This window comes from Dermochelys coriacea, chromosome 3 (genome assembly GCF_009764565.3).
Source record: "Dermochelys coriacea isolate rDerCor1 chromosome 3, rDerCor1.pri.v4, whole genome shotgun sequence".
Taxonomy (NCBI): Eukaryota; Metazoa; Chordata; order Testudines; family Dermochelyidae; genus Dermochelys; species Dermochelys coriacea.
This window is the reverse complement of record NC_050070.1, coordinates 56,601,989-56,620,637: the sequence shown is the minus strand read 5'-3', so window position 1 is coordinate 56,620,637 and position 18,649 is coordinate 56,601,989. Positions and strand designations below refer to the sequence as shown.

General features: G+C 37.2%; 1 protein-coding gene across 2 annotated transcripts in view; it reads right to left on the bottom strand.

The window, feature by feature from the left end:
- Positions 1 to 18,649, bottom strand: part of SMAP1 (small ArfGAP 1) — a 225,809-nt gene that overhangs the window by 47,745 nt on the left and 159,415 nt on the right. For both annotated transcript variants that reach the window (XM_038397189.2, XM_038397191.2), the window contains one exon: positions 7,919 to 8,003. In XM_038397189.2, coding sequence (XP_038253117.1) covers positions 7,919 to 8,003 — 85 coding nt within the window. The remainder of the gene's footprint in view (positions 1 to 7,918; positions 8,004 to 18,649) is intronic.

Genomic DNA, 18,649 nt, shown 5'->3' with positions numbered 1-18,649 from the left:
ATGTGCTGGTCCCTGTGTGTATTCCACCATGGGTTACTAGCAAGCAGCATTCAGAGAGAATGAGGGAGGAAGGATGCAGGCAGTATAGCTACTTGTAAAACTGCTGCCCCAAATGATGCAACAGTGGAGGAGTCCCGAAGCAAGGCATAATGTCTCGTGAATGTCTGGATGGAATTCCATGTATCCGCCTTGCAAATATCAAGCAGAGGCACCTCTTGAAGTGATGCTACTGTGCCCTTGTAAAGTGAGCCTTAATCCCATGCAGGGGAGGAAGCTATGCTGATAGCGGAGTAGGATACAGCCGGAGGTCCACTTGGAAATTCTCTAAAAGGCTATAGCTTGTTCTCATACTTGCTCTGCTATGGAACAATCAGTCAAGGTTCCTTTCTGATCCGTTTAATTCTCTGCAAGTAAAATGCCGATGCTCATCTTATGTTGGGGGAATTAAGTCTCCTCTCCTTGCTAGAGGCATGGGGCATCAAGAAAAATTCAGGTAAGTGGATTGACTGGATTATATGAAATTCCAAAACTATTTTAGGAATGAATTTTGGGTATAATCATAGCAAGACCATATCCTTATGAAATATAGGGCATGTCTACATTACAAAATTAAGTTGACCTAACTTATGTCAGCATACAGTCCCTGCAGTAATTACACTGCTTGTGCATGTCTATACTTTGCTCCTTGTGTTGGCGGTGTGCATCCTCATTAGAAGTGACTGACAGTACAATCGGTACAAACTGGGGTATTATGGGACAGCTTTGAAAACCAGTAAGTGTTAATGTAAACAATGCAGTGTCTACATTGACACTGCGGTGACTTAACTACATTTACTATGACTCTCATGGAAGTGGAGTTATTAAAGGCAACGTAACGGGGCAGTTACATCGGCGGGAGCAAAATTTTAGTGGAGACACTTTCAGAGTTAGGTTGACGTAAGCTTCCTTGCATCAACCTAACTCTGTAGTGTAGCCCAGGCCATAGGTATGGAATATTGGCAGTTAGTGCTCTAAGTTCTACTCTTCTGGCTGAGATGATGGCAACAAGGAAGGAAACCTAGAGAGACAGATTATGTAGCTAGCAGTTTTGAAGGATGGCTTAATGACTATGGAGAGCAATAAATTAAGATCCCAGTGAGGGGCCGATTTCTGTACTGGCAAAAAGGTTTTGATCAGGCTCTTCAAAAACCTGACTGTTACTGATTGGATGAAGACCTAGTAACCACCCATTGGAGGGTGAAACAGTAATTGTCACCAGATAAACATGTAGCAAGCAAGGGAAAGAGCTCTAATGTTTTGGGTAAGAAGACGGTCCACAAAGTGGAAGTATCCACCATCTCTGTAGATCTGTAGTACTGCAGGACCCTGATAGAGAAATGCTTCCACTTGACTAAATTTTCTGGTGGAGACATTCTTGCTATTGTTAAGGATGACTTGTATGGATGCCTTGCACCTGCCATTTTTCAAGGTCAAGAGATCCAGAAAGGTTTGAAAGCTTATAAGGGGATGGAATCACATTTGCAGGAAGCTCTGAAACCAAAACTGGGCCACCTAGGGGCAATGAGGATGACTTGTGCCCTGGCTAGTCGAATTTTCTGTAGAACTTGAGATAGTAGTGGGATGGGAGGGAAGACATAACTGAAATGATCTATCCAAGGCAGGAGGAGAGCATTGCCCGAGAGTGATGACTTTGGGCTCCCCAGAAATAGTATATTTTGCACATCCTCAGGCAAACAGGTCATAACTGGAGGTTCCCCACTGAGTGAAGATGCTGTTTACTACTGAATCATGCAACTCCCACTCATGATTGGTGGCAAAATGCTGGCTGAGGTTATCTGCCAGTGATTTCCATAAACTGACCGATTCCATATAGAGGGGGACAGAGCATGCCCCTCCCTGCTTGGTTAAAAGGAAGACAGTAGTTGTGCTGTCCGACATTATCAGAACATGTTCTGATTGCATGACTAGTAGAAATGCTTTGCAAGCTTTGTGTATTGCTTTATTCCGGAAGATTGATGTGCAGTGTGATTGTCCATGTGGGCTCCCCAACCTATCAGGGAGACATCTGTAATTATTGTTTTGTCAGGTGTCGGGGATACAAAAGGATCTTCCACGCATACATGTCCAGGGTCTCTCCACCATGCCAGAGAGACCCTCACCTTGGAAGGAACTGTCATTACTGTACTCATGCTGTGTGTATATTCTGTTTGGAGCCAAGCTTGCAGGCAACAAAGCTGGAGTCTGGCAAATGGTGTTACATAAGTACATGGTGCCATATGGCACAGGAGGGCAAGGCACATCTGAATTTATCTTCAAGAGCTGAATGTAACCGGGTCTATAAGAGTGCCTATGGAGTGAAATCCACTCCTGGGGCAGTAGTTCCTCACCTTGACTGAATCCAGTGTTGCTCCTATAAGTTCTATGGTTTGGGTCCAAATCAAGGTAGATTCCTAGGGATGCTAAAAGGAGAAGTAGGAACAAAGCTGATGCTAAAACATTCAGGCAAGAATGGCCAGTTAGAAGCCAATCATTAAAGTGCAGGAAGACGGTGAAGCTGTCTTGCCTGACTTGAGCTGCTACTGAGAACACGTATGAAGACACTCAGAGCTGTAGTGAGCCCAATGGAAGTACACTGTACTGGCAGTGGGGGGGCAAATGTGAGGCATCTGTGAGAGAAGTGAATATTCACATGAAAGTATGCTTCTTCATGGTGAGAACCATGAACCATATGCCCTTTTCTAGAGATGGTATTATCAATGCTGATGTGGAGTTTCAGTTTTCAAATAAAAACATTCAGTTGATGCAGCAGTAGTCAGTTAAGATGTTACAATTAGTAACAGGCCTACACCTAATCTGGCTAGAAAACTGGATGAGGTTCATCAGAAACTATTAAAATACATGTACACAAATGCAAGGAGCCTGGGCAATAAAACTGAATAAACTAGAACTACTGGTGCAGGTCGTGAAACAGGATATTATGGAGATTACAGAAACATGGGGGAATAGAACTCATGACTGGAATACAGGTAATGTTGTTTAGGAGAGAGGGGGAAAAAGGTAAAGGTAGTGGGGTAGCGTTGTACATCAATGATATGGTAAACTGTAAAAAAAAAAAAAAAAAAAAAAAAAAAAGTGGTAAGGACATAGGAGAATCTCTTTGGGTCAAAATCACTCGGGAAGGATTGTAAAAGAGATTTGACTGGGATAGGAGTCTGCTATAGGCCCTGTAGGTTTCGACTCTGCTATGCACAGAAATCTCTAATATTAAAGAGATAAATACTACTGGGAATTGTGTCATAACGGGAGACTTTACCAGCCCAGATATAGATTGGAGAATAAATGCTACTAATACTGGTGGGACTCAGTTAGCCCTGGATGTGACAGACTACAGTTTTCTTCATCAAATTATCATTGACCTAACAAGAGGCACTGCAATTTAAAACTTGGTTTTGATAAGCTGTGAGGACATCATAGAAGAACTGGTCATAGGAAATAATCTTGGATTATGTGGTTGTAAATTGACTCCGTTTAAATTAAAGATAATCAAAACCAGGTCATTAATTATGTTTTTTGACAGTGGGAAATTAAGGGAACCAGTTAAAAGAAGTCAATTGGATTGAAGAGCACAAGGACTTAAATGTGGAAGAGGCTTGGAATTTCTTTAAATTAGCTATACAAAAATTATCTGCAATATGCAGATTCCCCAAGAAAGGGGAAAAACTTGTCAGAAAAGACCCTGACCCAGCTCAACGAATAACCAGCTCAAAAAGGTTATTGGGAGTAAGCAGAGAGCCTATAGGTAAGGCTACGTTTATTGTCAAGGAGGTCACCTTCATGACATTCTCTGCTTCAGTCCCAGGGGCTGCAGGACTCTGGAGCTGACAGCCAGTGGGGCCGTGGCAGGGTTCCAGCAACAAGCAACAGGGGGCCCTCTACGAAGTTCCAGCAACAGGGGACAGACTCCTGAGGGGGCCCTCCTCAGGGTTCCAGCAATGGGTGGCAGCCTTGCACCGGGGGACGGGGATGCCTCGGTTGAGCGGCTAGGGGTGTCCCATTTTTTTTGGGGGGGGGGGGAATATGGTCACCCTGCAGCTTCTAGTTGCCGTGGGAACCCCACAGCTCCCAGCCACCATAGTGGTACAGGAAACCATGGAATCAAAGTAGCAAAAATCACAAACAGGTCACAGCGACTGTGAATTTTTGTTTATTGCCCGTGACTGGTCCATGATTTTTACTAAAAATAACCATTACAAAATCTTAGTCTTACTTATAAGCAATAGAAAAAGGGACTGATTAGCAAAGAAAGCTACATTGTGAAGGTTGGAAAATGTTGGAATAAAGCAAGAATTTCTAAAAGTCAAGCTGAATTAGCTCTCTCTTGCCATGTAAATTAAAACAAACAGTTTTTAGTTATAAAAATAAAGAGAATAAGGAAGGGTATGGTTGGGCCACTATGGGGAGAAGATTAAAAATCATTTAGGTATGCCCCCAAAACTAAATAGTTTGCTTTAGTTTTCAATAAGCATGATAATATGGAACATGGGCATGAAGGCCGATCAAAACACCATGCAGAAATGGAAATCACCATGGTGGAAGTAAAACTCAGAGCATTATGTGCTCAAATCGAGTGGCCAGATAATTTCCATCCCAGAATACTGAAACAACTCATATACGATATGGCTAGTCCAGTAGCAACAAATTTCCCTAAATCTATGGAGTCATAATACTGTATGACTGGAAAATAGCTAATGTTGTACTACATTTAAGAAAGGGGAAAATGACCTGAGCAATTACAGACCTGCTAGTCTAACCTCAGTAGTATTCAAGACTTTGAAACAAATTGTGAAGGATATAATAATTAAATTAATGGAGGCAAATGGAAAAGAGGATGTAATGAAACAAGGATTTACCAATGATGGATCATGCCAGACTAACCCGATTTCCTTCTTTGAGAAAATAACTGATTTTTTTAGGTAAGGAAAATGTAGTAGATCTAATGTACCTGGACTTCAGTAAAGTATCTGACACAGTTCCACATAGGAAATGAGTTAGAGAAGATAGGGATTAGTACAAAAATTGTAAGGTGGGTAAGGAACTGGTTTAATTGGAGACAGCAACAGATTGTGCTGAAAGGTGAATTATTGGACTGGAGGGAGGTAACTAGTGGAATTCCTCAAGTATGAGTCTTGGGACCAATCTTATTCAATATATTTATTAACGACTTTGGCCTAAAAAGTAGGAGCATGCTAATGTAATTTGTTGTTGATAAAAAGTCGGGAAGCCCCATCAATATAGAGGAGGATTGGATTATTATACAGGAAGATTTGGATGACCTTGAAGACTGGAGTAACAGATGTGAAAAAATTCAATAGGACAAAGTCTAAGATCATGGACTTAGGGTCTAATAATAAGAGCTTCTGGTACAAGCTGGTGTCTCATCAGTTAGAAGCAACAGATGAGGGGGGAGACGTGGGTGCATGTAATGCAGCTGCGAAAAAGGCAAATGCGGTCTTAACATGTATCAGGCAAGGCATCTCCAGTAGAAATAGAGATGTATTAATGCTATTTTACAAAGCACTGCACAGTCAGGATCACTTCCATCTAAGCTATCACTAAGTTTTCAGTTCTGTGATCAATTCCTCTTTGTCAAGATGAGGTCTAATATAGAATGCTGCCATGTTGGATGCAAATAGAAAAAACAGCAAGTCTTACCTTTAAAAAAAAAAAAAAAAGTGTTAAGTGTAATTTTCAAATACGTCATTACACACTGGGTCAACAAAGTAATCACAGTGCTTCCTAAAAACGTCGTCAGATGCGATTATCCTTCTAAGCCCATCACTTTCTTCATTCCCTTTTGGTGACAAATGCGGATCTTAAATTTTACCTAGCAGAAACAACGAAGCCGGGAACTGGATTCTCCCTCTCTTTAGCAAGGAGAGGGAATAAAACTGTGTAAGTCACAAATAAAGGTGTTGCTAAAAGCCAAACCTCAGCAGCAATTTCCTTAAGGCATGCTCCTTTCTTCCTCTTATACCTAACAGGATATATTGCTCGCCTCAAATCTACCTCCTCCGTCCTGAAGAGACAGCTCAGTCCAGAACATTATACACTTCTCCCAATTTAACTGTTTTTTTATATATATATATATATATATATATATATATATATATATATATATATATATATATATATTATAATAAAGTTGTCTCTCATGTAGTGCAGAATAAGGGACTTAGACTCAGCCCCCAACAAGTTTTACTTTACTGTTTTTCTTAAGCAATAAAATGATAGCTATACATAACTCTAGCGAAGGGTGCCAAGAGGCAGAGAATGGCTTTCTGAAACAGTAGAGCAAAACTTCTAAGAAAAAAATCTTTAAATAACTAACTACCATATATATTTACCTTTAATATTTTAATTATACGCAAATAATTCAACTGATCATCTTTTTTTCTAAATAGGGTTTTATCGGCTTTTTTTTTCCTTTTTAGAAAAAATGTGTAGGCCTTACATCAGGCTGCTTTAGAGTCCCAATTTGTGTACAGAATGATATATTATGACTTTTCCTTTCAGCTCATGCCTGAAAAGGCATAATAGGTATAACCATCTCAGAAGCACATACCGATCACATTTTAGCTCTTGATTAGGTTGCTGGTCTGGTTTCGACTCACAAAAAGCAATGAAATTCACAATTAATTTTTACTCCTGTCACAGTTAAAATACCATATGAGCCACAATGACAGGCAGTAAATGACAGCAAAAAGATTAAGTTCTGAGCCTCTTCTCAAGGTGGACTAGTTTTCTAGCAACTTTGAATTGTCTCGTTTATGTAGGTTTACATCAAATCCATAACCTTCTTTTAATATTTTGTGTGTTAAATAAGGTTTGATGGCTTGTTATAGTAGAAAAGTTTGGTTATACAGAACTAGCATTTAAAATATTCTAACTGAATTACAGTAGTTAACGGTATATTTTATATCCCATAGAAAATACCATTAAATTTAAGATGTTAGTGTGAATTCTAAGTCACATCCAAATAAACCAGCTAGCCTGAATAGGAAACATCAGGCAATAAAAGATATTGATAGCTTTACTGCAATACTCTTCACAGCTCTAATCTGACTAAAGCATGAAAAGATTGTCTTCTGTTCTCCACATGCTGTACCATTAAAGGCAAAGTTATACACACTAAGAAGTAACTAAAGAATTCTTAGTACCTTTTTCTGTTTCCACTATTAACCTCCCCCCCATGCACCCACCCAAAGGAAAAACAGATTTACAATAATACTAGAAAGATCAGACATGGCTTTTAAAAAAAGGTGTGTTTTGCCATTTTTTGAGGAGTGAGAAAAAAAAGTATGAAGAACATGACAATATCTGTAGATAAGAAATATTTATCCTATGCAATGTGTAAGTCAAAGCAAGTTCAAGACAAGTACATGGTCATCTGCAAGCCAGGAAAAAAAAAAAGCATATTCAATTAAAATGAACAAGTCCCATTGTTGTCATGAGATACTACAAAATACTGAAGATACTGAGATTACATGAAAATATGAGGGTTGGCTGCATTCAACAGAAACTGCTTACTATTATTTTGTATTAGCATATTATGAAGATATATATCCTAGCAGAAATACGATAAAGCAACTATAGCATTTTGCTTCTTAAAAAATATTTTTGTACTTTAAATGCTGAAATGTCACAATCCACAAACTCTGAAGATATCTGATGGAGGGAGGACAGGTTCCTAAGGAACTCATTACAGATGGAACTCAGCAGTCTTAACCATGTAATTTTCAGGTTCAGCTAAAATGTCTGCTGGCATATGGAAAATAAAACCATTATATTCATTTCAGTAAAAGTCCTGTTGCAGTCATTTTTATAAAAGTAACAGAGAATTTCATTATTTATTACTTACCGAGTCCTAAAAGATCAATAGTAGGTTCTGGTTTTTTTTTCGGACTTGCTTTAGGCTCTAATTGCTGATCCTCTTTCTTCTGAGGCTTTAGAAAGAAAAATATTCACACTCAAATAAGTTTTCAGATATATGGTACAAGGCTTCTTTAATATGAATAAGGACTTTAAGATTTCTTGAATACATCACAAATAAAATTTGTTTTCTAGACTAACTTTCCATATTGAAGTCTGATTATAGAGTCTGTTTCCTAATGAGAATAAAGTACATGTGGAGGAGAGATGGAAGGAAAAAGAAAACTGAAACATACCCTTATTCTTTCACCAGTTTTATGAAAATTCTAAATATAATATTAACTACAGATTTATTTACTGGGTTTAGGACATGTCTAATATTTAAAAACTGCAGTGAAAAGTATAATATTAAAAAACTAACGGTTAATCATTTACTGTTAGGAATCACCATTACTGAGTAAAAGAATGACTCATTTTGCCCAAGTTATTTATTGACTAATTTTATTAGACCAAATTAATTATACAGTTTTCCCTGTGTGGAAAAAAGCACCAGGTTTGTAAGCTTTTAAAAAGTTGAAAATAAGAAAAATTGGGGAGTGGGGGGAGGTTATGAGACTTGTAAAGAAGCACATTTGACATCCCGGTTGGAAGAGAATATTATTCAAACAGCAGACTTTTCAGCTGCTAGCAAGTGCAGAGGCGGCCTTTGGGTCTGCAAAAAACCCATGTCCATGGGCACACATAATTTGATAGATTTAGAAACAAAGAATCCTAGCTTTTTTCCCCTCCACCTTAAAAAATGAGACTCCTAGTCTTTTTCTTGCAGAGACCCTTGAAAATGTAAACTGATATAGAGCATGAGGTTTGACAGTTTGTCACATCCTAAAGATTACAGGTTGCTTACATTTCCTCCCCTAACAATTACTCAGGGTTCACTATTGGAATGTATAAAGACCTGGACCATAAGTCCCTCAATTTCTGGAAGGATCACAAGTTAGTTTGCAGCAGCTGGATGTAGTGACACACAGGCTGTCATTAACATCACTGCAAATTCTTCTAATACATATTTTAGGATAGTATTTTTTCCTATATTCATCCCAACAGTGTATATAGTTAAATCTGTTTTTCTGTTGCCCAGTCAGTATGACCTCTGGCAAGGAGAGGCTGCTCAATAGCATAGCTGGCAGAGTGGTCTAATTGCAGTCTAGGCAAAGGGCTGAGAACCAGTGTATCCTGAATTTTAATCCTGGCTTTAACAAATGCCCTCGCTGGCTTTGGTCAAGTCACTGAGCCTTTCCACATGAGGGCTTTCCTAGATTAGGAAATTTGCAGAGGTGCACATGAAATTGCAAGCCCGTTAGCAAGAATTTTTAATCAATCTGTAAATTCAGGGGTTGTACCGTATGACTAGAGAATTGCTAACATAGTTCCTATTTTTAAGAAAGGGGAAAAAAGCAATCCAGGTTACTACAGGCCTGTTAGTTTGACATCTGTAGCATGCAAGGTCTTGGAAAATTTTTGAAGGAGAATGTTAAGGACATTGAGGTCAATGGTAATTGGGACAAAATACAACATGGTTTTACAAAAGGTAGATCGTGTCAAACCAACCTGATCTCCTTTGAGAAGGTAACAGATTTTTTAGACAAAAGGAATGCAGTGGATCTAATTTACCTCGATTTCAGTAAGACATTTGATATGGTTCCACATGGAGAATTATTAGCTAAATTGGAAAAAATGGGGGTCAATATGAAAATTGAAAGGTGGATAAGGAACTGATTGAAGGGGAGACTACAGTGGGTTACACTGAAAGGTGAACTGTCAGACTGAAAGGAGGTTACTAGTGGAGTTCTGCAGGGTTCGGTTTTGGGACGAATCTTATTTAATCTTTTTATTCCTGACCTTGGCACAAGAAGTGGGAATGTGCTAATAAAGTTTGTGGATGACACAAAGCTGGAAGGTATTGCCAATACAGAGAAGGACCAGGATATACAGGAAGATCTGGGTGACATTGAAACTGGAGTAATAGTAATAGGATGAAATTTAATAGTGAAAAGTGCACGGACGTGCATTTAGGGATTAATAACAAGAATTTCTGTTATAAACTGGGGACACATTACTTGGAAGTAACAGAGGAGGAGAAGGACCTCAGAGTATTGGTCGATCACAGGATGACTGACTATGAGCCGCCAATGTGATATGGCAGTGAAAAAAGCTAATGCGGTCTTAGGAGGCATCAGGTGAGGTATTTCCAGTAGAGATAAAGAGGTGTTAATACTATTATACAAGGCACTGGTGAGACCTCATCTGGAATAGTGTGTGCAGTTCTGGTCTCCCTTGTTCAAGAAGGATGAATTCAAACTGGAACAGGGACAGAGAAGGGCTACTAGGATGGTCCGAGGAATGGAAGGAGACTCAAAGAGCTTGGCTTGTTTAGCCTAACTAAAAGAAGACAGAAGATATGATTGCTCTCTATAAATATATCAAAGGGATAAATACCATGGAGGGAGAGGAATTATTTAAGCTCAGTACCAATGTGGAAACAAATACAAATGGATATAAACTGGCCATCAGGAAGTTTAGATTTGAAGTTAGATGAAGGTTTCTAACCATCAGAGGAGTAAAGTTCTGGAACAGCCTTCCAAGGGAAACAGTGGGGGCAAAAGACATATCTGGCTTCAAGACAAAGCCTGATAAATTTATGGAGGAGATGATATGATGGAATAGCCTAATTTTGGCAATTAATTGATCTTCAACTATTAGCAGTAGATATGTCCAATGGCCTGTGATGGGATGTTAGATGGGGTGGGATCTGAGTTACTACAGAGAATTCTTTCCTGGGTGTCTGGCCGGTAAGTCTTTCCCACATGCTCAGGGTTTAGCTGATCGCCATCTTTGGAGTTGGGAAGGAATTTTCCCCAAAGGCAGATTGGCAGAGGCCATGGGGGTTTTTCACCTTCCTCTGCAGCGTGGAACACCGGTTACTTGCTGGAGGATTCTCTGCACCTTGAAGTCTTTAAACCACGATTTGAGGACTTCAGTAGCTCAGATATAAGTTAGGGGTTTGTTACAGGAGTGGGTGGGTGAGATTCCGTGTCCTGCGTTGTGCAGGAGGTCAGACTAGACTATCATGATGGTCCCTTCTGACCTTAAAGTCTCTGATTCTATGTACTCATACAAATGTCCTTAATCTAGACAATCCTTTATGTTTTCTATGTACAAAAAGGAGATGAACAGGAAGAGGGCTGCAACTAAGAGTTAACATTTGTGAAGTAAGTTAGTTAGAATACAATGGTGAATTTTATCCAAACAATCCTCCAGTGGCTGGGGGTCCTGCAGACTACAAATTCCCAGTTTATTTAGACAAGTATCCCTTGAAAAAGTATGTATAGAAATGCTTACATAGAGTATAGACCCCAGACTAACAGGTGGGCTGTAGTTAGAGGAGACGTAAAAATCTCCACCCCACTAAAGAGTAGCGTTCATTTTTTTAAAATATGTCAAACTTACATATAAACCTACTTTTATCTGCAGTTGTATTTATAAAAATCTAGTTAGTATTGAATTTAAAAAAAATCATAACCTAATTAATATTGAAAAGTAAAATTATGAACAGCAAGGATTCAAAGAAAAATCTAAGGACAGAAGAAAGGCCTCCCACAACTGAGTATATTTTCATTCAATGAAATTTAAATTAGAGCTAGAAATAATCACAATTAACCATAAATGTTTCAGGAAAGGCGCACAAATTATTAATTACAAATTATAACAAACACCTGGATTTTTTTCACCTGCTTTAAGGAACACTATGGTCTGTCATAGGTCACTGCAGCTGACAGAAGAAATGCAGTTGACATGCTGCTTGTGTTATAACCTTAATTTTTTTTTTAAAAAGCATTGACTGCTTTTCTCAACATATACCAACTGTTTTGAAAATAAAGCTAGGTTAAAATTGCACTAAATGTGCAAAATTTTCATTGTGTCAAATTAGGCTGATCATCAGGGATCTGAAAACAGCATTTTGAAACGCATTAATGCATGACAGGGTTAGTCTCAAATGCAACCCTACCATGTGTTTTATAAAAAGCAAAGCACTGACTCACATTCATTAGTAAGAACTAGACAGATGGAATTTAAATAATATTCCCCTTTGCTTAAAACATATTGATTATTACAGGAAATTAATCTCATTACTTTAAAAATACAGTAAAAATATTTTATTGAGTCCATTTTTTTTGTCAAATAATGTTTTAATTATATGACTGTTTGCTTCATAAGATCTTTTATTACACATATAAATAGGCCAGAACAAGAACTGGTAGTAAAAAGAGTTTACAAGAAAAACTAAGAAATGATAAACCCCAATCAGGAATTGATGTGTTTTCAATTTTTCTTGGGAATACTGTACAACATGATCAAACTTTCCCACTGACTACAAAAAACAAACAAAAAAAAAAACAGTGGCATTTTACCGTGGAACAATATGTACTGTACAGAATTTATATGTATATGTACTGTTGTGAACTTATGCTTTTTGTTTTGTTTTGCAAGTTCTGATATTTGGTGTTTTACTTAAATCCCCAATTCCAGGAGACATTTGATTATGTGACAATCTTAGCTTTCAATTAATTTCTAATTCTCATGGTTGCAGAGAAAAAGCTCAAAAAACCCAAGTACACTTTAAAGACTCAAATCAGAAGGCAAATAACCTCCCCAAATTAATTATTTTTAAATATGATTTTTTAATGTTTGTGGTTGGCCATATTGTGTGCGCTTTCTCTCACATTCTATTACAAGCAATAAATCCCTGCTCTTCATTCACTGCATTAGATCTCTTAAAAGTTGTTTCAAACAAATTTTGGCAGTGCTCTTTTCCTTGAGTAACATTTTTCACTAAATGAACACAATTTTGATTGATAATTTAGTGAAAAAATATTTACAAGATTGTGGGGAAAGGTGACAAAGAACCTTAAACATTAAATGTAAAGAAGCATTTGCAGAAAACATTGAACAGCTAATGCTGAAATGTCCTGCAGCTTTTAAAGGATTTATTCATTTTTCAAAACAAAGAAGGATAAACCCTTTTAAATATCAAACAATATAAAGTAAAATAATTTGATGAAAATGAGATTTTATAGGAACAGAGGAAAGCACATCCATTAGGTCTTTTCTACTTCAAATAAATGTGTTTTACAAGCATTCTAAGGGATTAGAACATTTTTTGAACATTTCACATCCAGAAGCAAGAAGGATGCAACTGGTTAATGCACATTCAATTTAGAGCTAAGTATAATCTACTCCACCAACAAATTTGGTCTAAGCCAGTGTTCCCCAAACTTGGGACGCCGCTTGTTCAGGGAAAGCCCCTGGTGGGCTGGGTCGGTTTGTTTACCTGCTGTGTCCATAGGTTCACCACTGCAGGCCAATGAGGGCTGCGGGAAGTGATTGTCGGTACGTCCCAAGTTTGGGAAATACTGGTCTAAGCAATTTCAGCCTGTACCAGTTTAGTGTCACAGCATGGATGCAAACCAGCTGAAACAGTTAAATTTATTTTTCCACTTATGTCCACAGTGAACTAGTGGCCTACCAAAAGCTCTCAGAATCTGCTATTTCTAGGCATTGTGCCAGGCACTGTGGTTTTATAGATGTTTTTCCTTCTTAAAATAGATTTTGTGAAAGATTTTTCCCTAGAAAAGGTTTAGAAGATGCAACCAATGAATGTTAGACAAATTGATTTCAGTGGATCTGTACCAATTTATACCACCTGAGAAGGACCACAGAAATTTCTCACATTTAAATGTGGGGATTTTTATAAATCACGTAAAATGCCTAAACTTCAGTTAGTTGCATCTTTCAAGCATGAAAGCAGAAGTTATCTTACTGAAATTATATATTTTGCAGTAATTCCACAAAAAGGTCAATCAAGAAATCCTTTGGTACAGAGTTCACTCTGTTCCTGCTGCTTTAGGGACACCACATCCAACTTTTCCCAGGACGCTATTGGGATTGGAGGTAAGGAGTGGAAGTAAAGTCTGGCTCCCAAATGAGATTAGATAAGAATTCATAATCCAGACTGTCCCTTCTATTACCTTTCTTGACATTTTCTGAAGAACTGGGAAGGAGAATACAGGAACTGGGGACAATTTCAAAGAATAGAGAAGACATACTTTCCCAATGCTCACTTGCATGGGAAATTTCTGAAGACTTTTGATTCTGTGGCTGTGTGGACCGGCAAAAAGATACAGATCTGGAGTTCCCATCAGCTGATACAGTTTGAGCTATTTCTTTCCAAGCATGCAGACTTTTGAGCTATATCTTTTGTTCCCCAGTCCTTTTATTCTGTACAGTGCAACAGCTACTATCAAAATATTCCTATTCAAATCAATCTAAATAAATTTTGCAAGTAATATTTCATGAGGCACTATCAAATGCTTTACGAAAATCCAAATGTATTAGATTTACTGCATACTTCTCATGTACTAATTCTGAATTTCTACTAACCGACAGTTGGCAGCCTGATAAGATTTATTCTGTGAAAACCCATGCTGCTCACTGTTTCATTATCCTCCAAATGTGAGAGTGGATCACGTTACTTCTGAATATCAGTACTACATTTGCTTTTCTACAATTTTTTGTTTCTTTCCCACTTTACCAAGTGGTTGGAGAAATCTAGTACATTTTATTTATACAAATATACACTAGTTGCACAGTTAGTATATTAATCAAATCACTTAATACTCTATCTTGAATTTGTTTTGAAAAATTCCAGTATGTTCTCTTTCATTTAAAGAAAATCTAGTCACATTCAAAATGAAATGCCTTAACACTGGAGTGGGTTTATTTAAGTAACATGAAAACCACACAGTAAGCTTCCATAGTAAGATCATATACAAACTTACCAGTTTACAGAAAGTGGGTTACCCAGATATACTGGGCAACAATTATTTTTGTTCATGGTATTTTAAAGATGACTGTTACACGTATACAAGTCTTTGAAAAATATACTTCAGACCTAATGAATCCATTCTGTATATATGCTAATCAGTTAGTTTATGGACAGATTTTTTCCCAGCTTGCCAAAAAAAAGAGTAAGTATTGTGAAGTGTTATATTACTGTTAATTCATTCTGATACAGGTTACTTTCTGTTCATTTAAAGCACCACTCATCCCCTCTTCACAGCTGTGATATGCAACTGTTCTTCACCAAAGTATACTAACATCTTCTTTTCAATGTAATCTTTATGACAAATAATTTTCTAACCACAGTTTACCACTATTTCATCTAAACAATGCTGTTTGTAATTGACAATATTCACTACATAACGAATTAAAATTTTCCACTCAAGATCCTCTTTATCCTTCAATTTACATAAGGCACTATGTTTATCACTTACTTCCATTTTCTGGCCATTCTACTTCCTAAGCAGCAAGTTAAATAAGTGGAAAAACAGTTATTAGGCCAAGATTTTAAAGGTATTTTGGCATTTTTCCATTTAGTGTTGCAATACCCAACTGACTTAAGACCCCAAGTGTAATTTCCAAAAGTGACTTAGGCACTTATGAGTGACCCTAAATCTGGGATGGGTTTTTAAGCCACTTCTGATGAGACTTGGGCTCCTAATTCAGTTAGGTATTGGAACACTGAACAGGAACAATTACTGAATACCTCAAAATCTGGGTATTAGCCTTTTGTCTTCAGTGCAGCTATCACAGAATCATAGAAATGGACTGGAAGGGACCTCGAGAGGGGGAAGCCATTTATGTCAATTTTACACCAAAGTCATAAAGAGACCTGATTGGTACAGAAGTTCCATCCTTGAATAGTCTTGGTTATGTGGGTTTCACACTTGATTTTGCTTTATGAACAGATCTGTCTTGAGAAATGCTAAACACAAATACTCTATAAAAAGAAAAGGAGTACTTGTGGCACCTTAGAGACTAACAAATTTATTAGAGCATAAGCTTTCGTGAGCTACAGCTCACTTCATCGGATGCTGTAGCTCACGAAAGCTTATGCTCTAATAAATTTGTTACTCTCTAAGGTGCCACAAGTACTCCTTTTCTTTTTGTGAATACAGACTAACACGGCTGCTACTCTGAAACAAATACTCTATGTATGGTATGCACAGAAAGGTATGATAAGAAAAGAGATCCATGGTGTTATAGGATACATAAGTATTTCATGAACAATGAAGATGCTATATTTAGTTTATAGGTACAGCATGACAATAAGCCCCCATGTTTTGTAGCAGATTAATACAGCTTGACAAGCTGACTTGTGAATCCTACTGCACTAAAATGCTTTTTGATTTCTAACATTATTAGTCTGTTTAATAACCATTGTGGCAAATATTAGGGATTTTCTAGGTCTTGACTGGTGCTAGATTGTGAAGATACTCTGAGAGTTCCTCAAGGAAACACACAGAGCTGGAAGATAATTTGTGCAGTCTGACTACCGCTGATGAAAGACTGCATTAGTAAAAGTTTGCTACAATGAACTGTGTACTCATTACTAGGGTTGTGTGTCTGTCACAGAGGTCACGGATTCCATTTTGTCAGACAAACGTTTCAAACAAAAATGAACCACCACCACCACCACAACCCCACAACAGAATTTTCACAAAACTGAACTTCTGTATTCCACACATCTCTGTAGTCAATGTAGCTTACTGGGCTATCTATTTTATGGTTGTCACAAACTTTAGCAGTAGTCTTTATTGAGGTAGTAAAATGAGCCTAATGTAGTCTCCTCCTTCCTGGATACAAGTTTGAAATACAATATTTTCAGATCAAGTATATTCATCTGGAAGAAGTTTTAGTTATCACAGCTGAAAGGCTTGCTTGCATTTGGGCTCAATCAGCCTTTCAGAAAAGGGATACAGGGCTATTTTGGTGAGCAGGATGCAACTACATTACATTATTCCTTTGTAAACTATCTGAATTCTGCTTTTGGATATAAAATACCAAGCAGAGTAATTGCCAGTATTATGAATAATAATTGTAATATCTTTCAAGTTTTTTAGTACTATATTGGCTGCAGTATTTTGTATATTTGTCATATGCATACTGTTAATAATGGTAGTTATGGCCTATATTCAAAAGGAAACACAAATCTCTCTATGCAAACCCACATCTTCAACTGGCATCTAGGTGTCTTCTCAACTTGAAGTGACAATATTTGGAAACAAATCCATCTTCCTCCAAATTCTGTCCTCAATTTCTTGCTTTAATCTGTGTCAACAACTTCATCGACCATCCTCTCTCCTATTTCTTCCCAACTAATTCCGGTCATCTCTAAATCCTGCCAGTTCTTCTCTCTGAAATCCAGTCTTTTCTCTCTAGCTGTCCGACTCTCATCATCACTTGTTCATTTAAACTGTGCACTGCTTAGACACCAGTGGTGCAATAAAAACAACACAAAGTCTCATGTGGTGACATAGCACGGATGCATTTCAATACACAGAGTTGTGCATACAGCACCAAAAGCAGTAAATATTTCCTCTTTGAAGTACTTAAAACATAAAATCACATTTACATTTCTTCTTATCTGGACCCATTTGTAAATTTTATAAAATACTTTTAGTACAAATCAAGTTCTCACTTGAGTATTTACCATTAAAACTTTTGTGACAAATCCTTTATCAAAATGAAAAAATAGATATATAATCTATTCATAATCTGATCTCTCTCTTTAGCTACTATATTAACTGAAAAATAGTAATGATAAAATGAATTCCACCTACACTAAATTTTCACTTGATCACAGTAAAATTGGTTGGCTTGGATTTACCAAATGCACACTCATGTTTCTGCGTATTCGGCAGCAAGTACAATGCTATAAACCTTTATGCAGCCAGTCATTCAGCTTTAAGGTTTTGTTCTAATAAACCAGAAGACATAAAATTAATGTCCTAACAAATGTAGAAAGCAGTCAGCTGTGAGTGGATAAAAATTAGACTTTTTTTTTTAATAAAAACAAGAATAAAGACCTGCTTAGATAAAATAATTTCATAAAATATAATTCATGCTGAGCAAATGTCTTGTTCAAATTATTAAAGTCTTCATTAGTGGGAGCTTCACCAGCCAATCTGCTTGTAATTCATAAAACTACTCTCAATATAATTTAATCAAAAATCATTTACTTTCAACTCCTGCATTTTTGTTCCATTGCCCTGCCATTTTAAATATATGATAGCATAGCTGAAAGCCTAAAACTTTTCAGTCTATCCATTTTGGTAAGGAAATTAAATAACCACGTTCAGTGTACTGTTCAAAACACAGTTCCACATAACTGAACTAGGCAAATAATCCAGTTCTACATGAATAAGATTCATCATGCGAATACCATTCTAAAACATTTAAGCACAAATTCATGAGGAATGGATGGAAAATTTTCCATTATCTTAAGTATAAAAACAAAATCTGTACATATTTAATTGCAACACTAATTCAACTAACTGAGTAAAGTTTTATAATTTAACTTGCTATGGCTATGTTGCTTTTGTGGGTCTATCTTCCTTTTGTGCAGACAGGTGGTTCTTGGGAATCCAACAGCTGCCAAAACCATAACATTTAAAGCTCCTGCAAAACTTGCCTATAGATGGTTGGTATACATGTCACAATACCAGTATCAAAAATACAGCACTCAGTGAGATCCCACATAGTGGGGACTTTTAAGTATATACAGTAATAGGACTTGAAAACCTAATTTGCAGAAATGAGC